Source organism: Micromesistius poutassou (assembly GCF_964030765.1).
Source record: "Micromesistius poutassou genome assembly, chromosome: 4".
In the NCBI taxonomy this organism is placed as follows: Eukaryota; Metazoa; Chordata; class Actinopteri; order Gadiformes; family Gadidae; genus Micromesistius; species Micromesistius poutassou.
Window position 1 is genome coordinate 15,295,338 of NC_140274.1, and position 26,731 is coordinate 15,322,068.

Sequence of the window (26,731 nt, forward strand, 5' to 3'; positions counted from 1 at the left end):
TAGATGGTGACGGGAGGGTTGGCGTTGGCGTTGCAGGTCAGCTTGACGTCCTGGCGGTTGAGGTACCAGTTGCCGTCGAAGCCCTCGATGGTCACCTCAGGTTCGTCTGCAAAGAGACAATGCCCACCGTGAGAGCCGGGACACACACTGCGGGGGGGGGGGGGGGGGGGGGTTAAATGGGACGTCTTATCCGAAGAATATAAACAGCGAGCGAAAAGAAAAGAAAAAAACGCAGAAGAGAAAACCATAAATATTTATCCGGGCATCGACACAAAACACTGTTGACGGCTGACAGCTCACAACAAAACAGGGAAATAAAAGATAAAAACAATTGAGAAAAAAAAAGGTGCCGTGGCGTAGCGCAGTTGTTTTCACGGTTCACGGTTCACGGGCAGTGGAGACGGTGGAGACACGGCAGAAAAACACAACAACACTACAACACTAGAAGCCATATCGGGGAAAAAACAAAAAAAAGAAAAGTTTCTAGTGTTTTTAGTCCATTGAGGCCGGAGAGGGCGAGAGACTTACACTGGACATTGAGCACGACGCTGTCGGTGATGTGCTCGCTGCGGTACCTCACGATGCACGTCAGCCTCATCTTGTGCATCTTGCTGCTGGGCGTCACCATGTAGTTGCTGCGCACCGTCACCGTGCCGTTGGCGTTGCGCGTCTCTTTGAAGTCGGCCTCGCCCTTCAGCAGGGTGTCCCACTTGATCACGCTGGTGGGCTTGCCGTTGGCCGATACGCACGTCGCCACGGTGGTCTTGCGGCTCTGGGCGCGCGCCACGATGGTGGGCGAGGTCAGGGACAAGCGGGTCATGGGCCGGGCTGTGGGGGTGGAGGGGCAGGGGGGTGGGGGTTGAAACGGGAGGATTTCGTTAAGAGGGACGAAGAAGGATCTGAAAACCTAAACTGAGCAGGACGTATCACAGATGGGATGCGTTTGCTACACTCTTGCCGAAATATCTTGTCAGGAAAGTGTCGGAAAGTGTGCGGATATATATCGCAAAGTTGTTTATAAAGCGAAAATATACACCTCCCGTTAAATAGGTTTGACGAATGGAAGGAAATCCATAAAGGCGGGATTGCAATGGATTTCATGGAACTTCATTTTCTGATGCCTAGTGCACACCTTGGTAACCTTTAATCACATGGACATATTTACGGTGTCCCCCCCTTTAAGGGTGGCTGAAATGTTTGTTGACATCTGCACCGAAACACATCACAGCTTTCTCTCTTCAGAACAGAACGAAGCAAATGTCTAGTTAGATTCCTCCCCCGGTTCTGAATCTAACTATACATTTGCTTGCTTTCTTATTTATTCAGGTTTCATGCCGGGCGTATAATCATCTTAACTTCACCTAGCGTCGGGGGTCTGCTTCAGACGATAACAGTAATTTGAAGCAAATTAAAGTAAATAACTCGATTTTTTGATTTTGAAAACAATTTCAGTGGTGATTCAAATATAGGCCCATTTTGCCTTTTTCACCCCCATCAAAACAAATCTAAACGCCTCCACACAGAAGCAGAGACCACTCAACAACCTAAATGCACCAATCCGTGTTGTGCTCCCAATTAGCAGAGTGCTCCTAGCACATTAAAAAGCAGGCTTAAGATCGCACAAAAGGAAAAACTAACTCCCTTAGGTCCAAATTTAATTAACTAGGGTTGAATTACTATATTCGTACCAAATAATGTATTTGTGCTTACTTCTAGTATACGGTATGACAAATAGTGAAGACACGTGTTTAAACTGACATTAAACTGACAAGATGTCTGTGTAATAACGTCAACTGGAACTCATAGCACGGTGATTGACAGCTAGCTTAGGTTTTTTAAACTATACTACAACTATACTCTTGACTAAAGCCACCACGACAAACCCTGCCACAGTTTAAAAAGATGTGTCCCACCCAAACCTCCAGTTTAATCAAGATGCCTCAAAAAAAATTAAAAAACTTTAGAAAGTGCCTTTTGACTTCTGCCGGACGGCGCCGTTAAGCAGGCTCCAGTGGGCGTGGCCCCTAGATATGAGCCGGGTCTGTTGCCGGGTTGAGTTATGGAGAGGTGGCGGGCCCCAGCAGAAGACGCCCACGGTCGGGGTGCGGGGCCGAGTACACAGGGCTCAGATCCAAAGCTCAGGGTTCAGAGACCGAAGCTCTTTAAGACGCGGAGGGGGTAGCTCAGAGAGCGTGTCTTAGTACTCGGTCTGAATAGGAAACAAACTGGACTCTCCTCGTCTGGTTAGATCTCTAATGAGGAGGAGCACACAAGCCTCTCAAAGCTGAAAGGCTGGAAGAATCTCTCTCTCTCTATTCAAAGAACATCGGACCAGCCTGAAATATTAAACAGTCCTGTTGCTGGCGTTCTTGTGTTGAATTTAGAATGCACTGTGCTAGGATGTAGACATATCTTAGTAACTATTGTGCAATGACTCCCACTTATAATATATATACCATATATATATATAATTGTTACAATTTCAGTCTAAATGATCCATGCTGCTATTTGACAGTTTTTATTAGTGCAATAATATTCTTGCTGTTCAGTGGCTTGAGTACTTTGAAAAGTGCCATACAAAATAAAACTATTATAATTATTATTATATATACTAACCTGTTGAGTTTATACAAACCTATTGTTGCTACTCTGTACTCTTTCCAGTCACTTATTTATTAGAAACTAGGTTGTGCAGTGTCTACTATTTTTCTTTGTAGCGACAACATTTTTTAATTGACATGCTTTGATGCACTCAGTATTAAAGTCGCTTCGGATGAAAGCTTTGGTTAAATCACTAAATGTAGATGAAATAAATGAAACAAAAGTTGTTGCCAAGTTTCATAATTAAAACAAAGTAAGAGGACCAGGCTTTCTGTTGCGTAGATGGCATTAGGTGCTGTACTGCTGAGTCCCCAGTCATTATGAACAGCTTTGACATGTTTATCTTTCAAAATAACTCATTTTGGTGTATTTTGGTTCTCCATTTTAATATGTAACGCTAATAAAAAACAAAAGTGTGACACAATTGAACAAAACTAACCCTAACTCTTCTGTTTGTTGTTCCGCAGAGTGAAAACCATTCAATATTAAGACGATTTGGTGAACGTTTCTGAGAACCGAGTCGATGTTCGCTGGTACATAAATACAGGTATCAATATCGTTGTATGGTCATTGATTATACAGGCATCAATAAAACCGATACTAATAATGCAGTCATTGACAATAAAGGAATTGATAACACAGCAATTGCTAGTCAGTCATTGATAAAAACCATTATGGGCATTGCAGGCAGCCATTACACACTCGTTGATATTCCAGAATTAAGAAACCACTCTGGAGTGACGCCTCACTCACCGAACACACTGAGGTTGACCATGTTCTCCCGGTTCCCCGCGGGGAAGGTGGTGTACTCGCAGATGTAGGCGGCGTCGTCTGACAGCCTCAGGTTGGAGAACACGATGGTGGTGTCCTCCAGGGACGGGGTCTGCTTCAGGTCCTGCTTGAAGGACACGCGCTCCTTGAAGGGCGCCAGCACCGAGATGCCCAGCGCCGGGTTGGCGATGGCCAGGTTCTGCTTGGTGCTGTTGGTCACCTTCTGCCAGGTCACCTGGGAGATCTTGACGGGCGGGTTGCTGTTGACGAAGATGCAGCTCAGCTCCACCTGGGAGCCCACGAAGCCCGACTTCACAGAGTCCATCTGCACCATCTGGCCCGCGCCCGCTGCACGAAGAGGAAGAGGAAGACGAAGAGGAAGAAGAAGAAGAAGAAGAAGAAGAAGAAGAAAAAGATGGAAGAAGGAGAGGGACAAGATAGAAGAAGAAGCAATTAATTGTGAGCCACAGACATCCAAGGCCGAGCGAGGCAGTCGATAAGGACACCGTGCGCTGAAAGTAAACAAGTCAATTGCGCTGCTCGGTATGACGTGCACGGAGCGTCCCCGCTCGCACGTGCTCTGACTCCCATCGCTGACACGCACACGCACACAAGACATGCACACACACACACACACGCGCGCGCGCGCGCGCACATACACACACGGGCTCACCCCGTATTCCACGCAGGCACCCCCCATAGCCCCGTTGGAACGCCTCAGTGTGTAAAGTTGTGAGGAAGCAGTGCATTGTGGTAGTAGTAGTAGTTATTAACATAATTGGCACGTCCACACAGGCCTCTCTTTGTGTGCCTCCGATGAGGAGGGCGGGGCGGAGGAAACAATGCATCTCTAATGAAGGAGAACAAGGCCAGTGGGCCGGAGCCAGACCTCCCATCTTCTCCTTCTCCTGAGCACCAACCTGGCTGCCCGACTCAGACTTTAATTACTTTTTTAGTCCCAAATACTTCAGCGGCCGCCTGGAGCACCTATTAAGAAAGAAACACAGTGGGGCCCATGTGTGGCCAACACACTGAATTAACCACACAAGAGCCGCCACAATTACTCAATGGATGGGCAGCGTGTGCGCCCGCAGGGAGTCCCCCCCCCCCCGTAAAGGTCAATTAGAAGAAGAACGGCCGTCTGTAAATGTCTCCTTTGGGATGCCCTTTCATGCATACACTGACCTCTGCTTAAGCAGGCCGATGTAAAGGCTCCCGGCTCTCCTGTGTCCATATTGGCCTACAGGGTTTTTACCTCAGGGGTGTTACGCCCTATCGGATCGTCTTGATAGTGCAGGACATGCCTGCTCTTATTCAAGGCCCCCCCCTAGCCTCCCTCCTGGGGGTCTCTAAGTGTTTGGGAACCAGCCACTTTCCAGAGCGAATGCCGCAGGGCAGGAGCGCTTTGGGGGCATGGGAGTTGTCCCTCCTGCCCTGAGTCGGCGGCTCCCATAGCGACTTAGACGCGGGGCGGCCGCTCCGGAGAGGTTGCTGGTTCAAATCCCTGGGCTCCTCCAGTCCTATATGTCCTTGAGCGAGTTCCACGCGACCGCCTAAACTGCGTGCGTTTGTTTGTTAGCCTGTCAGGGTGGATGTGAGGCATTAAACACAAAAGCGTATTAGGTCTGCTGGAGAGGTGCAGCATAAACGTGGTCCGTTCAGCAACACAGGCGGGGTAATTAATACGAGTCTGAGTGTAAAACTACACAGACAGAGAGGAAGGGGGTGTGTGGGAGTAAACATATCTGTCTACTTCCTGGTCGTGCCATTGTTAACTTCTCACGATTTATCACCCGTGTGCAGGTGAGGCATGATGACGTCACATCCTGTCTTGGTCTAACAACCCCCCCACTGTGGTTGCACTAGCGACCATGGCGGTGGTGACCGTAATTATCTCTGCAAGGAAACCAACAGAGAACTGAACCAACATCCCTCTAGTAGTCACAGAGGACTCATAAAACCAGTGAGGGGATCAAGTCCATAAACACAGGGAGGAAATAAGCACTGGCCTCCAGCGAGTGTGTGTGTGTGTGTGTGTGTGTGTGTGTGTGTGTGTGTGTGTGTGTCATGGTCTGTGTGTGCGTGCGTGTGTGTGTGCGTGTACGGTGTGTGTGTATGTGTGTGTGTGTGTGTGCATGCGTGCTAGTGTGGTGTGTATTTTGTGGTGTTGTGACATCTGTGTGTGTGTGTGTGTGTGTGTGTGTGTGTGTGTGTAGCATCTCTATCAGCAGGGCCTGGCTGAAAGTGAGGGATTATCAACACGGCAAACAGATAAAACTGTCTTTACGACGGCTGAGAGGATGTATCTATGATCCAATCTGCAGTACTGTGGATGCTCCAATCTACAACAATAACCAAACTCTGCAAGGTAACACGAAACACATCAGCGCTCGCGGTCTACGAGGAGAGCAGGCGAAGCTCACCTGCATTCATAAGACCTAATTTCCCATCCGGGATTAACAGCGTTTATCTTTATCATACATTTCCTTATCTTGTCTTACATACATTTAGGAGCCAGCTGCCTCCGACAGGCTCTGCACAAAACCAAGCTGTTCGGGAACCCATGGGCCTGTTCTCTCCTCCTCCTCGCCTCATACAGGTGTGTGTGTGTGTGTGTGTGTGTGCGTGTGTGTGGGTTGTTTTTCCCCCTGCATAAGCTGTCAGTGTGGGAGTACTGTGCGGTAATGCAGGGCAACAGCAGCCTGCCAATTTATAACCTTCGCATCTCGCCCTCTCCTGCTCGCTCACCCCACCCCCCTCCGCACACACGCTGTCAACAGTAAACGCGGTGGAAAAAACAACAACGGCTAAGACAACCTTTTCAGCGTCCTGAGTGCTGCTCCAACCCCCCCACCCCCCCCCCCCCCCGGCAATCTTACCCCCCCCAACCCCCACTCCCACCAAGTAGCCCCCCGCTTTGTGTCTAGGTGGCTGTCAAACTTTGTGTGTCACTGGGATGACAGATTGATTCTCTAATACGCTCTGACAGGAAGGACGGGTTGCCTGATCCACAGCCCCCCCACCCCCCCCCACCCTGGCGCCACCTGCGTCCATGTGCTCAGCAGGGGGGCTCCGCACTCGCGTTAACGTGGCCGGATCACCTCGGGCAGCAGCTGTACCGCGGTGCCTGATGTGTTTTTTTTTCCTTTTTGTATTGTATTGGGGGTTCTTACCGCATCCCCCCCCCCCCTGCCCCACCCGCCCGGTCGTGCAATTTGCTGCACGACAACCGCAGTTATGGTTTAATCTTGAATCAAAACCAAGCGGGAGGGCGGAGTAGGCGGTGTGGAAGTAGAAGAGAGACAGCGAGGGATGGAATGGATGTACCCCTGGCCAGATATTATTCCCCGGAACACTGAAACAATACCAGCCGTGGCTGGCGGTCAGAATGACTGCATCTCTTCCCCTTCTTCTCCCTCCCTCCCTCATCCACCTCCTCCACCTCCATCCTTTTCATCCTCTTCTCCTCTCCCCTCCTCCTCCCTCCCACCCTTCCTCCTGATCCTCTCATCTCCCCTCATCTCTCCCTCCCTCCCAACTCCTCTCCCTTCCTCCTCACTCCTCTTGTTCGTATAAATAAACCAAACAAACAGCCACCCACGCAAAAGAAGACCTTTGGGATCATTGGTACAATTACACTGTCAACTCCACTGACCCCGTCCCCCCCCAGCCCGCCTTGGCTCTACGGGGGGGCTACTGGTGGCTCCCTGGAGGGGTACCCTACCGGCAGCGAGGGGGCCCGCAGCAGACGTGTAGTTACAGACTGGAGGAGTTATTCAGGAAAAGAGCGATGAGAAGGCGAAGTCGAGAAAGAGAAAAGGGAATGGTAGAGAGAGAGAGAGAGAGAGAGAGAGAGAGAGAGAGAGAGAGAGAGAGAGAGAGAGAGGTGTCATATTGTGTAGAGGCCTTGAGGCCAGCAGCTGCTGCTGGTGTTTGTTGCTGCTGTAGCTTTGTTCTCCAACTGACATGCAGGTGACTGGGGTGTGTGAGTGAGTGAGGCAGGTGGTCATGGTTTGATACACCTGGAGATCATACAGAGACTTCAGAGTTACCAGTGGAGGACGAGAGACACATAGAGACAGAGAGAGAGAGAGACACCGAAAGACAGAGAGACAGACAGAAAAGAACACCAAACTAGCAATTAATTTAAAAAAAAAAGAGAGGGATTGCAGAATGTTCGGTCTGGAAGGTTCTATCTGAAAGAGAATCTGGAAGGTTCTTTCTAGCAGTTTTTCGTGTAGGATGTTCTGTCCAGAAGATACTGTCTCTACCAGGTGAGCTGAGTACTTGGGATACAGAGGCGACAGCTGTTGTACCATCTGTATCTCTGGGGGCTGACAGCAATGCGCAAGGGGGAGGGGGGGGGGGGGGAAATGGGGCTGAACACGGACGACCCAGAGTGTACAGGGACGGACGCGTGCTAGCTGCTGTTAGCATACGGTGCGTTAAGCAAGGGAGCGTAGCCGCACGCCGCATTAGGCAGCAGCTCAAATAACCCCTCTGCTATAAAACACATGCTGAATATCACCTTTATTATTATTATCATCATTATGATGATGGGGGCAGCGGATAGGAATGTGTTGTCTCCCAGGGACCTTTAACATGGCGCTGGCTGTAATCTGCTCCCCCGACAGTGTTGCAGTGTGTGTTTGATCAACATCGAAACCGAGCAGACACACCAGATACCGCTAAGGAATCAATAGGAATCAATCATCCACCAACGCCGCCACTAAACACAAGCGTGTTATGACATTTATGCACCTACGTGTCCACTCTCGGCCCTCTTGGAACCAAATATTGATTGGGGCAGTGGTAAATGTAGCCTAGCAATTTGTTAGCATGTATGGAGAACTGTTATAGCTTAGCAAGTGTACAACTATAACATTACATTTGATTTCTACGAATCATTGCGAAACATCATAGATTTCCATAAAATCTTTCATAAATGTGAACTTTTTCATCTTTTTAAAAAGGTTTACCACGCAAGTACTTTCCTCTTCTACTTCCCTTTAATGTACTGATTTGAAGCCCACATCTACAGTCTTCAATTGCTAAAGAAAATCTCAACTTATTTGACCTCATTGCCTCTAATTGAGCATTTGATGTAGAAATAAAGCCTTAACTCAAGTAGACACATTTGCAGGCATACAGCCTTATCTTAACGTCGCTGGCCAACGGCCAACCAGCTTCTTGTCTCCACCGGCTCTCTGCGGGCAGAGCGAGTGGTGAGCACACCTCTCCAGCATGTTCCCACAGGAGCCAATAACAGGGTCACACATGCAGCCCTAAACCCCCGGGATGGAGCATTCTAAACAATACCTAATGTACGATTAGACGATAACTTTACCAACTTCTGCGCCCTGTGCAGCGTACACGAGTCGGTCGAGGGCGGGTGGCGGGGGGGGGGGGGGGGGAGTGTCTGAATGTGCAAGACGGTGATGGTGTTGGGCTGTTGCTTAAGTGGGCTTGGGGATAAATCTGGTGTGGATTGAGCCGAAGGATAATGGCTGTTTAATGTTCTACTGGTTCCCACGCCAGTGTGGGGGACGCAAGCCCCCACTTCTCGATCACACACACACACACACACACACACACACACACACACACACACACACACACACACACACACACACACACACACACACACACACACACACACACACACACACACACACACACGGGTGGTGAGCGGGCGAGGATAGGGGGGGAGGGACGTTGTTCATGCATGCAGCAATGCATACACGCTTGTTGTGGGCACACACATAACCCTGACGTACTGATGCATATACTATACACGCACACACACACTCATTGAAACAACCACAGACACACAAACACTCATGCACACACATGCACACAAAAGTGGCAAGCGTGCACTTGCATACAGATGCACACACTACACTTGCACACACACTCATATCCAGAGGGATGGGCCAAGATACAGAAACGCATGCACACACCTATGCACATTCACCCTTAAGACACACACGAGAACAAACGCACATGGCATTGTGCAGCATAATGTATCAGTGTAGGCCTGCTTTTCTCTCTCTCTCTCTCCCTCCCTCTCCCTCCACACTATCTCTGCGCTGCGCTTCTTGACGGCCCCAACACAATGGACACAATCTCCCAGAGACAGCCCTAATGCTATTACCGACAGCCGCGAGACGAGTGATGAGTGAAAGCCGTTTGAACCGCGCCGGTGGCTTCCATTAACGGAACACTTCAATTAACGAGTAGGCAGCGGGCGCATTCCATTCTTGCCGTCCACGGCGGTCCGTGCTCCTACCTTGCAAACGGAGAACAACGCAAATGGCGTTCACTCACTTCCTCCACAGTTTTGTTAGGAAGTACTTTGTAAGGGCTACTTTGGGAACACAGTGTGACTGGTGTGTGAATGTGTTATCAAGTGGTCCCCGTTCATTGTTTAGCTGTTGCGTGAGTCACCGTCGGTCTCAGTTTTCTTCCCGCGGGTAAACAGCCGTGTGGCGTTCTGAGCTGGTCGCTACCTACATTTTCCCGCTCTAAACAAAGCGTGGCGAGGCGGGCGGTGGGGGGGGAACGCCGTGGCTGCAACAGATGGTTCGTACCCACTGCTCCCAGTTTCCCACTCTATCTGGTTTGAATTTGAAGCTTGGATTGTTGTTCCTGTTGCATTTGTTCGAACAGAAACTCCTTTATTCAGCAACATCTGCTGGGCTGTAAAACTTAACGATTATCGGGGAAATGTATCGTGCCGGGGCTCTGTTCCAGCTAGTCGCAACCGCACTGGGATGGAGGGTGGATTATTCTATCGCTGGGTTTTGTGCCGGGCGTGTTATTGCACCGAGGCTAGTGAAACGTTAGTTTTTTTTGCACCTAGCAAAGCGTGTACCTCCGACCCACCCCTCGGTGGATTTCAGTGCACCTACTGTATTTCTGCGGCATGCGAACCCACCCACCCACACAGACCCTATCCTCAGGCAGCACAAAGGCGTTTTAAATGACAGGGGAACCCTCTGGCTTTGCTTTATGATCTTGTCTATATTATTTTCTATTCTTTTATTTATTTATTTACTTTCTAGCCTGTTAATGATTCACCCTTGAATGAGCACAGAAAATAACCACAACAAATCCGGTTTGCTTGTGAAAATCTCCAGTTCGTGTTTTATGTGGAACGCCTGAAATTATAATGCGGGTTCTGATTTCACCTTTAACAAAAAACACACACCAGGACTGTAAGAAGAGATGGTTATGAAAGCAATAGTGTGCATGGATTTTCCATAATTAATGTTTTTGATTCTAGGCCATTAGTCTCCTAATAATCAGGGATTTTAGTTGTGCTATACAGAGACAGACAGAGAGCTTGGGGGAAGAGAAGGAGACCTACAGACAGGCAGACCTACAGACACATACAGACAGACAAAGAGGGAGCGAGAAATACAGAGAGCTGGGTGGAGAGACAATAAGAAAGAGATAGAAAATAGAGAGGGGAGGGAGAGGGAGTAAGGGAGGGGGGTACCCAGAGGTGGGGGTATAGAGAGGCCAAGAGAGAGAGGGAATAATAAGAGCGATAGGGAGATTGAATGAGAGCGAGGCGGGAGCGAGAGAATGGGAGTGAGAGGCTCAACAGCACATATCAAGTGTAAACACAATATCACAGAGAGAGAGAGCTGACTCTAAACTCTGCCTCCAGCTTATCCAAACAGGCTGGAGCAGAGTTTCGGTTCGACGGCACTGAACAAACTAAACAAACACAGTGTTGATGTTACCTGACCGGATGGCTGCATGACATCAGCACTGATACGAGACAGCCGATAGCAGAATGCAGGTAAACAGCAGGGAAAATCCCCCCCCTAATGACCAATGAAAGCTCGTCTGCCGGTTCAAACACCAGGGGAAGTTTCATTACAACTGACAGAAACTCAGGTGAAACCGATACAGACTATCGGGTCAGGACAGGCTGCGGGTCACCGTGCTGGACTGAGGACTGTTACATAATATGAATGACCTTAATAATAATAACCCCTGTGTGATTAGGATGTGTGTTAGCCCATATGTTGAGTCTGTTCATTTACCCCCTAGTGTATTCTTTATACTAAAAGACATCCCTTTATCCTATGTCAAATAATAACAACCTTATGTTTCAGACTGATAAACATCTAAGCCATTATTATAAATTATTAATAATTATTATTAATAGTATTTTTAATCAGGTTAATAACTTAATAGACATTTTTTTTATTGTTATCATAGTGATGTTAGCATTGATGTTATTTTTGATATGCTCCTCCTACTAATATTAATATTAATATTGCATGTATCTGTTCTGCCAGGTTCTGCTAGGTTAGCAGTTAGCGGCAAGGCGGGAGAACGAGGTCGCATGTTGAATGATCCAGAAGGATTCCCCGACCCGCCCTGAGCAGCCGCTCAACGTCTTAATAGCTGAGTGCTGATCAATAAATAACAACGACCAAGGGCATGCTGGGTACTGATGCATTATGGTCCGAGACGGCCTGCCATAACGGAGAGGCAGAGGAACTGTGGGGTTGGGTGTGTTGCGGATGCAGGGGGTTGTGTGTGTGTGTGTGTGTGTGTGTGTGTGTGTGTGTGTGAGAGAGAGAGAAAGCTAGAGTGTATGCCTGCGTGTGTATGTGTGTGTGTGTGTGTGTGTCTCTGTGTCTCTGTCTGTGTGTGTGCGTAGGGGGAGGATTGGGTTTTTCATAAATGCAATGAAGAGGATTTCGGGGGGGGTGGTGGTGGTGGTGTGGGGGGGGGGGGAGAGAGAAAGTGACATGTGAGGGGTCGGAAATGGCGCCCAGATTACAGCACTCAGGGTATTAAAGTCTAGGAAAGAGGGGGTGTTACAGTGGCCCTCCCACCTCCACCACCACAGAAAACTCTGTCCTCACAACTACGTCCTAGCACCGCGGCCGACACACTCTGAATACAAATCCACTGTCGTCTGCTTTGTGAGCGCTCCATGCCTTCCAAAAGAAAGGAGAGAGGCGTGTATTTATAATTTACAATCGGGAACAAGAACCAGTGCTTTCACTACCACTACCGCTACCACCACCTAACACTTGAAGTCACATTGAAACGCTTCCCAACCGGAGCATTTAAGTTACAGCTTGAAGCCATTTAAGTGTGTTCTTGTGAAAAGCCGTTTACCTGACTCATGCATTATGCCATCATACAAAACTCAGGAATAGCTGCTGAGGATGAGTCTGCTCCATGTCCTTAAAAAAGGACCCATTTTGTGGGTGTGTGTCGAGGCAGCATACACACACTGTCACAGTGTGTCTACTCCATAACACCCTGGACTGTCTCAAAGCAGTGCTTACGGGGGCGGGGGGGTGTTTATGACGGGGGTGTTGTCTCGGCCGAAGCCACGTCACCGCTGTTCCTCGTACGTCTCCTGAAAGCGTTCAGCAAATGCGGCATGAAATGCTTTCTAAAATCCTGCCAAGAAGTACTGAAAAAGTCTGTGGCAGTGGACAGCCATGCATGGCAAATCCTGCTCTCACACCATCTGTTCTATTGTCCACAACTGAAGATAAGTCGTCCATGAAGTACAGACACTCAACAGTTCCATGTAATTAAGGTGCAGGGCTGCGGCCAGCATTTTGGGGAGGAAAGTCGAAACACATCTGAAATCTGTGAAAACAAGGCGAAAAGTCGGTTGGATTTATGAATCACAGGCTTGTGAACGCAACAAGAGCACTTGAGTTTCATGACTTGGGGGGCATCTCACGCGATGATAAAGATAGGGGTGGGTGGATGGTGTCACCGGATGCAACCATTAGAAATTCCACAAGAGCACAAAATATTTTATCTGACATCTCTGACCCACTCTGACCTTTACTTCCACAGCTAGCAAACTATTTATTTATTTAGTTACAGAGTCTGGTGGACGCCTTACGGGCAAACTGCAGACACGGAGACCCAGGGGTCTCGCAGCACATAAGCAACACAAACCCTTGCACGACTAGGGGCGTATTATGTCGAGAGAAAGAGCACACAATCAATATTTGATTAGAGAAACTTGGGAGTCTCCTTACAGGGATTTCTGCATCTTTATGTGGGCTGCGGGCTCCATAGATCACTTGAAACGAAATTAATGTGCGTGTCATACATTTTTAAAGATGCACAGAGGGAGGAGGAAAACAGAAGAAGAAGAAATAGACGTTGAAAAGAAGGGGCCGTCATCAAAGTGCATCTCTAATTGTGGAGGGGGATGTAAACAGGACAGCAGGGGCTGCTTGGCTTGTTGTTGTGAAAGCGCGAGCGAGACATTTCTCCTCGGCAGGACCGGAGAGGGAGGCTGTTGTGCAGTAGACCCATTAGCATGTGGGAGAGGGAATTCACACTCCAGCTGGAGTGGGCAGTGGGCCGTCCGCTATCAATTAACAACAACACTTAGTGTGTGCCAGGCGAGCCTTTCCATAGAGTAGCCCAACCATCGCAGCGAGCGGAAAAATAGACCCACTGAAAGGCGTCGGCACAATACCGCTGGAATCATCACGGAAAAGGAAGTAGGGCCGAAAGCATCCTGGTTGGATGGGGCTGGTACCAGCCAATAGGTTCTCTGCGACTCGCTTTCTTGGCCAGTGCCGATCCCTAGTCGGTCGGTCTTCTAAGCCATGTAATGTTCCGATCCATTACGTTGACTGAACAACATAGACTCAGACCATTAGTTCAGGATGACGTTATTAGGCACTAATTCTTTGAACCTCATTGGGAGGAATTCAACTTGCTTTCATGTGAAGCTCATTCGCTTCCATTTAGTATCTGCCGTTGATAAAGGGTCCTCTGTTGGTAATTTTTCTCGGGGCTATTTTCAAGGTGTCCACACCTTTGAGCTCCCTAGTCAGACGGTTATGTGATGATCATGAGCATTCGTGCATCCTCAATGTAATCCCCTCGTATTATCCTTTATGGTAAAAAGACTGGATAGCGTTACACTTAAATCCTAACTCTGTAATGTTGTGTGTCATGCTGTAAAGCTGTCCACAAGTCGACACACATAACATGCCTTTTGTTTCCATTAAATGCGCCATGCACAAATCAATATCTATGCACCTAGCCTTCAGCCCTTTATATGTCTTCATCATATCCATTCAGCCTGCATTTTATTTCAGTTATATATGTCTCCCTAACAAGACAAAGGGACAAAGAGCACTACTGTTCTTTAGAAGTAATATGACACGTATTTTGCTTTTGATTGATGCCAACATATGGTAGAAATGGCTTGGGAAACACTTAAGTGTTTAAACATGAATGTTGTACCAGGACCACTGCCAAGGCTCCAGTTCTTTTCATGTGTCTTCTGGTCTGAACCAGATCTCTGGAAGCTGGCCGTTCTGGGCAGCACACTGGGACCAGGGTTGAACCATTTCCTAAACCATGACCACAGACTATCTTTCCTAGGGGATCCGAGGGGAACGCACACACACACACACACACACACACACACACACACACACAAGCACACACATACACAAAGAACTGTTGGAATGCTGACCACCACATCTCTCTGTACTGTACCACATCTCTGTGCTGGGTTAATTTCTACTGCATGTGCTCTCCAGCTGTGATCCTGCATTGCCTTTCCCCAACCGTGACCTCATCGCGGGGCGAATCTTACCTTTGCCTTCTCCTGCGAAGCGGAACTGTTGCCATCTTGGTATTCCATTAATGGTCCCGTGTCCCACCTACGCCAGAATATATTCTGAACCGTCGACAGCATCTAAATATCTACTTTCTGTTTTGACATCGTAAGGCGACTTTGTCTTTCGAGAACACTTGACTGCGATAGGATTTAGGTAACAATCTGTTTTTAATAACCTTCGCCCAAAAAAATTTAATAAAGCTTAATTCCACCACTGACAAGTATGTCAGTTCATCCTACACATCTGATGTGTGTTGCGACATCAACATAATATATTTTTCCTGCTGGATGGGAACATTCGGTGGTTACACTTGAGTGGATAAAAAAAAAAGAAAAAGACCAAGAAGAAAAAACAGGACCTCAGCCTCAAAGTTTCCTATTGGTCGGTACGGGGGAAAGCAACAGGCTTGGAGACGCTGGTATGGAACCACAAAGCCGCAGCGAGGGGAAAAGTACGGAGCGAAGGCTGAGGCAGGGCGGTATGGGTTTCTGCCGTCTCCACCACTCGGTTAGAAGTCTAACAAAGTGTATTGACTTAATAGACCCGGCACCCAGAGCCAGGTCCCAGAACCCTGGACTGGGACCACTCCAAGGCCCTTGAAGCAACACAAGAGGAAGGATAACAGGACGCTTCAGAGAAGAGGACGAAGCAGATGCAGCAAATGTGAGGGCTGACTGAGAGACAGTCAGAAACCTAATTGGTTTGTTGGGATTTTATTTGAAAACCACGGCTGTGGGTGGGCTGCCATCGGAGGCACGCAGAAACACCCGTTAATCAGAGGTCGTAAAACCCACCGGCATACCGCTAGATAGCTGTAGAATTGCTCTTTTCTTACCTTTGTTAAAACATGACCTAATCTGATACGCAACAAGCGTATTTCTCAATTTCCGGCTTCGCCCAGAGCACCAGCTAGCTGGATACGTCCGGATGGAGTAACGGTGCACAGATCTGCCAGTGTCTAGAGATAATTGTGCAGTTCAATGCAATTTCAGGGAAGCCACATTGCTACTGCTCAGTGAGTGCTTTTCTGACAGCTTGCGCTATTAACTGCAATCAAACCAGCAGCGTAATTACCCTCAGAGTAAAAAATATATTCTGCAGTTAAACTTCAGACTTCACCAATCCTGACTCGAAACGCAGTTAAGATGCTGAGTGAAATTAGCCGGAGAGAAGGGAACAGATTCCGTCGACGGGGCCTCTGATGAGAGCTATATATACACAACGCTCCGTGATGGTGCATTACTATTGATCAGAGGCAACGCCAGACCGGGAGACGGGCATGGGGAGACATGCAACAACTCAATTAGGTCGCATACAAACCCCACACCACTCTTTCATCGGGGGTTCCGCCCAATCAGAAAGCATTTGTCGTGATTATAAAAGGAAAAAATAATATCTCCTCGTTGCCCTCCTCCTCCTCCCGGTTCGCCGGCTCACCCCCGCCCTCCCCCATACAGTGAGCTTTTCAGGCGACAAACAGACATTATCCCTGGGTGAAATCGCTCTGGGTGAATTTGCTCTCATTTAAAAAAAATGTGCGGACATGTTTCGAGGAGTACTGCACCCCCGCCTTCCGTCCAGGGAACGGGTCGGCTGCGCGGGTTGTGTACTCATTCTCCTCTCCCGCTAGGCTTGTTGGCAGGGGAGCCGTGGGGGGGTTGCTGACCCCCCGTGGGCCGGGCCTCTCTGTGGCCTGTGGCTGTACGGCGGGGGCCGACCCGTGGTTTGACAGGATTGACAAGCTCCCTGACCGAGCTGATTAAAAGCTTTAAGGTCAGGGAGGTGGAACCCGTATCGAGCCAGACACCTGTCACCGTCGCCCGGGAGCAAGTCGTCTATGGCAGCGGCAAGGGATGGTGGTGGATGGGTGGATGGGTGGGGCCTGTATTGGCCCAGGAATCAATGGCTCTATTACACCGCCAATCAACCACCTGGACCTGTGCCGCTTCGATTCACAAAGACGCCACCTAGCCCCACCTACCCTTTTCACCTGTACTTCCTGCAGGAGCTAGGGCTCGCATCGACCGCCTCCATTCCCACCCTTTGATTTGGATCAAATCGCTTAATATCGACGCGGTGCGAGTATACACTGTAAGCAATATGGATAACTCCTCCGCTTTCGCTTCCTCCCATCAGTTTATGAAGAATATGGGGGAGTTGGAGCTCTTCACTGCACCTAAGCTTTGCTATAGTTGCTACCAAATATAATAACAAATACCATAGATGATCAGCGGCCGCATACCCAAACTCCTTAAACGTTGACTAAAGGTTGATGATATTGGTGCCTTGCACATCACTACCTCATTTATTTTCCTTCAATTATCCAATCAAACACACTGAAGCCATTGATAAACAAAGCAGTTGATTGTATAGGTACGTCAATGCTGTACCTAAACACCTAGAATTGAAGAATTAGCTAAAAGCAAACACGAAAGTGATGTCATCCAGCCGCACACATCTTCCTGCCTGTTTTCCCTCTAATCCCGGTAAAAAAAAATTGCTTTAAAGTCTCGGCTGTCTGCTGAAGATTTACCGACGGATTATAGCTCATTAAGGCGGTGTTTGAAGTAAAGATGAAGTCTCTCCAGATATGTTACCCGAGGTCATCCATTTTCTCTCACTGGCAACCCTGTTTTTCTCTTACGAGAGAATATCATACCTTGTGATGGCACATCACATTCCCTGCAACCATAATCCAGAAATTGACATTTCAATTTACTCTGAGTGAAGTTTGGACGATGGCGAGTCTGAGATACCAGGTCCTGGGCACACCTGACGTTTCCATTCCCAGCCCCTCCTCTCCTCCTCTCCTCTTCCTCTCCTCCTCTCGCTGTTGCACAAAAGAGAGACGGCTCATCTTTCGTTGACACTTTATCTGACAAAAATCTATAAAATGAAACCTAATCCTATGGCTTCACCCCTGGGGCTAAGACTAGAGCGATGGGCGCATTCCATGAAAAATATATCTAAGCGCGGTTTCAACACCCCTTATCTGCTCTTTTATCCGCCGCAGTAGCTTTCGGTTTCTCGCAGGTTGGTGGATTTCAGCAACGCTTTGAGCCCCTGACCTCGGTCAGCCCTCAGCGATTCAGCGTGACGCCTTGCTGTGTCTTTTTAAAAACACTGATATCCTGGTCTGTGATGCCAATCGCAAAACGCTTACTTATTAAACTTCCTTGCATATAAATAATATTTAAGGCCAGGGTCACCGGTGCCAAGTGGAAGCGTCTCCGGCTATATTTCAGACTCTTATTTGCTTGGATTTTGTTCACAACACATCACAAAACAACACACTACATAGCAATAAACAAATTTGAATGAAGACCAGGAAATACTGAACACGGCGATACATATATTATACATGCCATTGGGATCTGTGATCATACGAAGCAGCTTGTGGGTGTCTGCTGTCAATTCAGAGGGAGAGGTTCATCATTGTTGTTGATGTTTTTGTTGTGTTTTTCAAAGACAGAATAATTGGGCTCATTGTTCCAATCAAAAAGTGAGGGTGAGGGTGAAAACTGATAACACTGCACTTTCCCAGGCAGGTGTGAACTTCAGGCTATGTTGGAGGAAGCGGCGAGACCAGCGCCGATGTGACAGATATTGTATTGCATTCCCTGCATAGTGCCTTGAGGGTTGCCTCTGGTGGGGGGTTAATCTATACTCAAACACACTGTCTCTTATTTCAGTGCAATCATACGAACACCAACGCCAATCTTCTTTGCCGGGGAACAGGTTGGAAAATAAATAATAGAACGAAAATAAAGCATTCAAAGGGGAAAAATGGAAGATGGGAGAAAACTCTGCCACCGGGATATTAGATGGAGTTGTGTATCGTATAATATAGCCCCTTTTCCCTTTCATTTTCCTATGATACTTGATCGTGTATGAAATTGTTTGAGTGTAGCCTAAACATATAAGAAAATACAGAATCATAAATCATAAAAGCACAAATGTGGCACATCATAAAAAGTATGACAGTAGCATAAACACAGTGGTGTTGGGGTCAGCTGGCGGATAAATGGCTCCTCAGACCTACTGGTCCATTCCCCTCTCCTGAGCTCCATTGTTTGTGTACGGCGTTGCCCGTGTTATATCACGGGACAAATCCTGCATTTACTTCACAATCTCTAAACTCACACATTGCCAAGAGTTCCCCCTGGGGCCGCCCCCCTCGCTCCACCGCTCCACCACCCAAGCCACAGCCCCAGCCCCAGCCCCAGCCCCACCCACAGCCCAGGCCCCTCGTGCGGGAACAGCCCCGGCCCCGTGCGGGACCGGCCCACAGTGTAAACAGAGCCAATGACGTGTGTCGCGACAATTCACTAAATTGCATTTCCTAACCAAGGCAGGGGCCCGGTCGGTCCCCCCAGACACGTCCATATTGTGATTGGGTCCTGGAATAAGGCTCCTGGCTGAGCGCAGGGGGGGACGACATGGGCCTGGGAGAAATATAGAGTGTGGAGGCATGGCAGGTGCATTCCTATTGGAAATAATCTCCATTAATCCTGTTGATGGGTTCCTGCGACACACGGCCGGCTTTTTTTTTTTTTTTTTTCACATTTTGCCATTGCATTAGAGCGTTAATTACAGGGAAACCCATGCCCAACAACTGGTGTTGAGGACAACTAGGAGTGAACTCTGTGGGTGGCTGTCCAATTGTGATTCATGGTACAATGTAATGGCGCTGCTGGGTCTGTTTACAGACCTATATTAAAATAAGGATACACAATGAGGCATTTTCCTTCGTCGGGATGATTTACTGTAAGGCCACCCTCACAGAAGGCTGTGTATTAGCATCTGCCACATTAAAGGGATAACTTAGCAGATGAAATGGCTCACCAGTAATGCAACGGTCAAACATTCAACCTGTGTCACCGCCTGGAATGTAAATTAATAAGTGGGGAATGGAAGGGGAATCTGTTTATCTGTTTAGACCTCAAACAGATCCAAGAATAAAGACGGAAAAGATTCCAATGGGGTGAAAATAAGAATTATAATGTAAACTCTCCCATACACCCAAAACTGGGTGTATGGGATTGAGTGACACCATTTTGATGTATAAGATACACTTATACACTTATACTTACACTACACACAAGTCCTACAAATGTGTATGCCTTACCCAATTCCCATTTCTCCTGTAGGCACATGCCCGTAGAAACACCAGAAAATCAAGTCATCCTTTTTTTCTTAAGATCTGTCACATTTGATAAAGCCTAAAAGAAGAAGAGCTTTGTAAAGAAAATAAGGTTTGTAAGGAAAGTATTGGATAATACCATATTCTTAGCAGATTCTTAAATGTTTCTAAATTGCAGTTCTTCCTTTGACTTGACCATGAACAAGTGAATGCTTGGTGGCTTCAGGTCTGCGTACAACATTTCCAAACACAAATAGCTTATTAAAATGTCTGTTTAGTTTACAGAATAAAACAAATTAACCAATAAACATGAATACGTGACGCATTCAGACTTAACTACATATTTTGTCCGACAATGAGCACAAACAATAGTTCCCCAAGGGGAATGGGCACTTTTCCTTTTTATGCCATTTACCAATGTCTACTGTATTATTATTCCTAAAACCAACAGTTCTTTGGCAATTACCGTTCCCAAGGCAATTATAATGTTGCTTATTTTCACGTTCTACAGGAATACAAATGAATAGTTTCCTTTAATCCTGTTGTTGTTCGGTGGGAGGAAGAGCGAGGGAGGGGGGTTGGATGAGAAGAAAATAGAACAAAAAAAAACAGTTAAATATTTATACGGCCATTTCCAAGCTACAAGCAGACTCAGTGCGCAGCACCAAAGTGAACCTTGTCGTGACCCAGTTTAGAGGAAGCCAGCTGACAAAGCCCTACCCCTCTCTCTCTCCGGGAGCCAACCAAGCAGAAACCCCCCCGCATCAAGCTCAGCTTTCTGCACACGACTGCTCATCAACCGCCACTTATTTCCAGAAAGTAGAAACCCCAGAAATACTAATACTACTAATACAGGCCGGTGCACTGGGTGCTCACTGCGCGGCAGAGGCAGACATTTTGGGGCTGGGGCGGTAAGGCGTCTCGGTGCTGAGTGTGTGTGTGGGGGGGGGGCAGTCGGTTGTTAATGTGCTGCCACTCCCATGCAAGAGAGAGACACATAGATAAACAGAGAGAAGGGGATAGACACATAGATAAACACAGCGAGAGAGAGAGAGAGAAAGAGTGATACAAATAAAGAGAGACAGAATAAGAGAGGGGAGAGAGAGGCCGAGAGAGACAGGCAGAGAGAAATAAAGAGAGAGGCTAGAACAGAGAGGGGGGAGAGAGACAGTTAGAGAGCAAGAGAGAGCGAGAGAAAGAGAGAGAAATAAAGAGAGAAGCAGAAAGGAGAGGGGAGCGGAGAGAGAGACAGGTAAAGAGCGAGAGAGATACAAAGACAGGGAGAAAGAGAGAGTGAGAGAGAGAAAGAGCAAGGCTGGACAAGCCGCGAGAGACACTCCTCTTTCCCACACCTCTGCCTGCTCCCCCACCCCCCCCCCCCCCCCCCCCCTCCTCTCCGCTCGCTTGGCTGACGATCTGTGACGAGTCGTCGCTTCAAGGTTGTTTGTGGCTCTTTCTGCCAACGCAGAGCGGCCAAGACGAGAGCGGGCGGGTGTACGAGCGAGGAGGAGGAGGAGGAGGAGGAGGAGGGGAGGGGGCCACCGGGGGGCACACGGCCTTATGTCGCCTTATGTCTCTCGACCTCAGTATCAGGCGCGGATCACCTGTGCACTCCTGTGCACTCCCACCCACACACACCCGCCCAACACCCCCCCCCCCTCCCCCCGAACACACCGACACACTCGGCTGGACACCTGAAGTGTCTTCAGGATGTCGGCACACAGTGGCCCCTGAGGGTCCGAGGGGCCAGCTGCTAATGTTTCAACACAAACAGGGGACGGCGGGGGGCGGGGACGACGGGCGTCAAGCGCCACGGCCTCCTGACCGGCAGGGACGCGGTTTTACCTCGCCACCGCCGCCAAATGAATCAGCGTCCCACAGCAGGGAGGGAGGGAGGGAGGGGGGGGGGGGGGCGGGGGCGGGCTGGCTCCAGAGAACTCTGCTTCACTGGTCAATCTAAACAAAAAGCCTCTGTGTTTCTGTGTGCGTGCGTGTGCGTGTGTGTGTGTGTGTGTGTGTGTGTGTGTGCAGCGAGCCAACGCGAGGTAACAGGGGTGGTCCTTTACTTTTTTTTTCTCTCCTTCCTTAAAGAGTATTATTGTAAACCCTTCCAATGTGGGGGCTTTTGTTACACGGGGTAAAAACACAACACGGCAGGGGGTATTTACAGTAAACGCGTCTCCAGTGAGATCTACGCCACAACACCTTTGGCATGCTCTTTCTCTCGCACCTGCGATGTGTTGCCAAGTCTCCCCTGGATGTGTCGGTGAGATTCTAATTACGGGGCTGCGTTCGCTCTCCCAGGCAGGGGGCCCTGACGTGGGTGTCATCACACCTCTCTCCGATCTCCCTCCACACCCCTCTGCTCTGGATTACAATGCGGGGGACCCCCGGCCCCTCACACAAATGTCGTGGCCCCGGCGTAGTTCACCACAAGAGGACTTAGGGTGTGAAAAGCAAATGGGCAATTGACTGTTTTCGGTGTTTTCTTGCAAGGCGACGTAATGCTATACCGACGAGGCCGGAGAGGGTGGATGGGGGGGGGGGGGGGGGGGGCGGGGGTGAGATGCCATAACCTCTGCATGCTTATCACACAAAGAGCCTCCTCAGAACCAGCCCACCGCTCACATGCCCACAGAAAAAAAACTGAGCCACTGAAATATGTCGTCTGCAGAGCTCAGCTGAGTCGGGATCAGTCGAGTTTCCGGTCAAAGGCGAAGGGACAGACAAAGGAAATGGCACATCTTTGCTCCGTAACACAACATTTTTATCCATAATGCCCTCGACGTCTCCTCTTAGCAGTTCTGATCAGGAACCCGAGTCACGTTGTGCTGCAACGAGAACCCAGTGAAATGGGGCAAGAGAAGAGAGAGAGAAAAAAAAGGCGCAGAAGGTAACTCTGGCTTTTCCACAGCTCCGCACTGGCGTGTTTAAATAAGGGGTGTCAGAGGAGTTTTAGCCTGAAGCGAGCCGAGCACCACAGCCAACGAGTTCACAGAGCAGGATTTTCTCCTTCTGCGCACACAGAAATAACAAGTGAGGAGCAAGCTGTTTAGGGTTTACAGCCTTAGCTCCCATAACTCAAACAGCAGTCACAGAATATGTTGAAACCCGTCGGTGATAACACGTTTCTCTCCCGATCATTATCGCCATAACCAGGGCTGTAAATGCAGGGTAAACAAACATGCCCACAAATTAGTTTGACGCCAACCGTGGGAAAGTGAGTTTGGGGGCCTTAGACCTTTGTGGCAACTTTTGCTTTGGTACAACCGATGCCGCTATCTTGCGTTATCTCGTTACACAATGTGTCAATGTAGTCACGACGCCCCTGTTGCACCTGGTTACCGTGGTTTCTGCCCCACAACAGGAACATGGTGCATCTCGGTGATGAATACTGTCATTGTTTGTCTGCCATGTTCCTTATTATGACAGGGCATTGCAGACGTGCTGGGGACTTGTGCCATCATGTCTTATACTGAACTCTTTTTTTTCCTGTGTAAACTAATCACTGAGGGAACCGGTTGTGAATACGCCATTTTGATTAGTCACAGCTGGGCTGAAGGTAGCCTTGACCGAGGGGGTGGTTACAATTAATGCAGAAAAATACATTTATCTCATACGGACATTATATATCAACCACGGATAAAGGTGGGAACCATTTTACATTTGTTCAAATGAAGAAAATCTATTCAGAGGTCCTTCCCGACCAAGTCAGGCAAATTGAATCTTGAATCTGAACATTTGATATTTCCTCTTAACCATCACTAACCACTCAAATGGGCCCACACCCCTAGAGCCGGTTTGTGGCGTTCATGAAGCAGTAACTGAACCTCTGCCTTGATGCGCACAGCAAATCAGACAGTTTGTCGGTCGAGCAGGTTGGACCACTCAGGACGGACGCCCCGCCCCATCAACTGAATATCTTTATAATCCTGTACACTGTCCTCCCAGGTCCTGTTTGTTTGTGTCTCGCTGTTCTGTCCAGAAACACAGAGCGCTGATCCAATAGGCCACACCTCTGCTGGCTCAGGGTAACAGCACCACACAACAGCACCACGTAACATGAATCTATACGTCAAAGGAACAGAGGGCAAGGTTTTTAATATCTAATGGGATTGATGTGTTTCTTTGAAACCAGATCTTTGTATGAGGCCTGTTATCCGACACCTCTACCTGGTTTGGCCTGGTTTCAAACCGATATCCACATACTCTGGTGTGGCTGTGGACTCTGATATGGATAAACGACAGGTCGAAATGATCTCATTGAAGGACCACTGATAGTATAAAATGAAATAACTACTGAATGCAGACGACATTAAACGTGCAAAGCATTGTGCAATTAAACAACCTCTTTGATCAGGTTGCACTGAAGTACCCCCCCATTAGATGAGATGTTTCATTGTTCAGTACTTTGTGATAATCAATTAATAGTTGTAGTTGTTTATCAATTTTTGTACAAAACTTGAGCAGCTTACTGCTTCCGAAAGGGGAAATGGTTATTTGCCTTTCACTGCGTCTGATTACAACATGAGTACTTTAGTTTTTCTTGGCTGCTTGTCAAGACAAAGCCACATCATTCAACGTCACTTTTGGCTCTGCTAAATAGGGATTGTAACGACGGACATTCTCATCTATTTAAATATAGCTCAAATTATTACTTACCGTTAATCACTAAAGCAATAAAGATTACTTAACATTGAAAATAATTGTTAGTTTGCTACCCTGGACATATTTTGATTTTGAAACAGGTTTGGAGAACTGAAACATTTACACCAGTTAGACTATAAGGAAATTGTATATTAGAAATGGTCTGCTGTGATGAGAGATGAGGTCATCCAATTCCACTGGCTCAGTCCGGTTGGAGATCCAGTAAACCGGTTTGTAGAGTCTCAACTGCTTAAGGGAGGGATTACAGGTCATCTAGGACAAATTAAGTGTAGGTCTAAGACTCAATGTACAGGCAATCTTGTCACGCTAACCAATACAGTGAACAAAACAAGTGTTTTATTTTATCATGTCTTTTATCATATGGATATATGGCAACACATAGCCATAGGAATTTGAAAGCAATATCTGCCATAACCATCAAGGCCATTGATGTCTCTAATGCATTATACTTAAGCACTCTGTCGCTAGGCCTGTCACGATAACAAATTTTGCTGGGCGATAAATTGTCCCAGAAATTATTGCAATAAGCGATAATATTGCCGTTTTGAGACCTTTTTCAACTAATATAATGATAATGGCATAATAATGCAAGTACAACCTTTCAAAGATCAATAAACTGTTATTTCTAAAGAATATTTAACACTGGAACTGGCAGACATTTTAAATATCCAAAATAAATAAACAAAACAACCAAAAACAATCAATAAAATTGAAATAAAACTACATGAAGCGAACTACAACTGTCAGTGAGTGCGCGCCATTTGAACTGTCCTGTTTGTACTTTGTTTGTTGACTAAACGCCCCAGTGATTGTGGACTGAAGACGGAGACGTCCCATGATCTGTTGTATTTTTTTTTCGCAGCTGGGAAAACTGCATCGGATGATTATGCTTTAGGTGCAGATGCATGTTTGTTGTATTGGCGCGTTTAGTTTCTACCGTTTTTCAACAAATGTGATATACCGGCTCGCACAGGTTAAGTGGTTCACCACGGTCATTCGGTTTGAACCCAAAGTGCTCCCACATGGCAGCTGTCGCATGCGGCTTTGAAACCAATTCCATCTTTGTTTTTCATTCCTCCAAATCTCAACTAGCGTTTTCTCTGGCTTGCTACTCCTCACAGGGCTCTCATGCTGCACTCTGGCAGAGAATGTCTAGGAAGACGCGCGGAAGACGGGCGTATAGACGGGCTCTGACTCTGTGTAACTCCAGGGCTCTGCCTGCCCACACAGAGACCATGCGGCTGACCAGTGACTGACACGACTCGAGGGTTATCTCCTAATTAGACCAAGGAAGCGAGCGGGGTCTGTCGAGACCGATGCTCCGGAGTGAAAACTCTTGTCATCCGGTCTCTTTGATAGAGAGAGACACGACAAAAAAGAAAATGAAAAAAAGCTTATTTATCACGGACGGCAAAATTATCGTCTCATTTAAATTTATCGTGCGATTAATTGATTTATTGCTTATCGCGACAGGCCTATCTGTCGCATTTGAATCACTTTGCTTACTGTATGGCGGTGAGGCTGAGTGTAGTCCCTTCTCATTTGGGTTGGCCGTGGCTCACTTGTGCCCTTTACAAAGTATGTCTCAATGCTGTCAATCTGCTCTGCTGCGCCTGTATTTCCCCTCAAGGATAAATGAATAAAGAACTTGTTTTTTTATAAGGTATGACAATCTTATCTAGAAATCCAAGCATTTTACTGAGCGGAATACATGAGAAGAACGCTTGTGACTGCGTGTCTGTCTAGTTTAGCCGCCAAGACGCCTCAGGGTCGCTGTGTGACCTTGGGGGACCTAGTGATGTCTCTCTCGACCCAGGAGCATCATGGGTGATATTGACCACTCTTGTCTGCTCTGCTCTAGTGGGGGGGGTGAACCGGTGGCGGCCGAAACCCAACG

General features: G+C 47.9%; 1 protein-coding gene across 1 annotated transcript in view; it reads right to left on the bottom strand.

Moving 5' to 3' along the window:
- nectin1b (nectin cell adhesion molecule 1b) overlaps positions 1–26,731 on the bottom strand; it is a 74,112-nt gene that overhangs the window by 16,018 nt on the left and 31,363 nt on the right. Inside the window, exons 2-4 of the mRNA XM_084466367.1 lie at positions 3,355–3,720; positions 529–828; positions 5–106 (exon numbers count right to left, since the gene is read on the bottom strand). Of these exons, the coding sequence (XP_084322493.1) occupies positions 5–106; positions 529–828; positions 3,355–3,720 (768 nt within the window). The remainder of the gene's footprint in view (positions 1–4; positions 107–528; positions 829–3,354; positions 3,721–26,731) is intronic.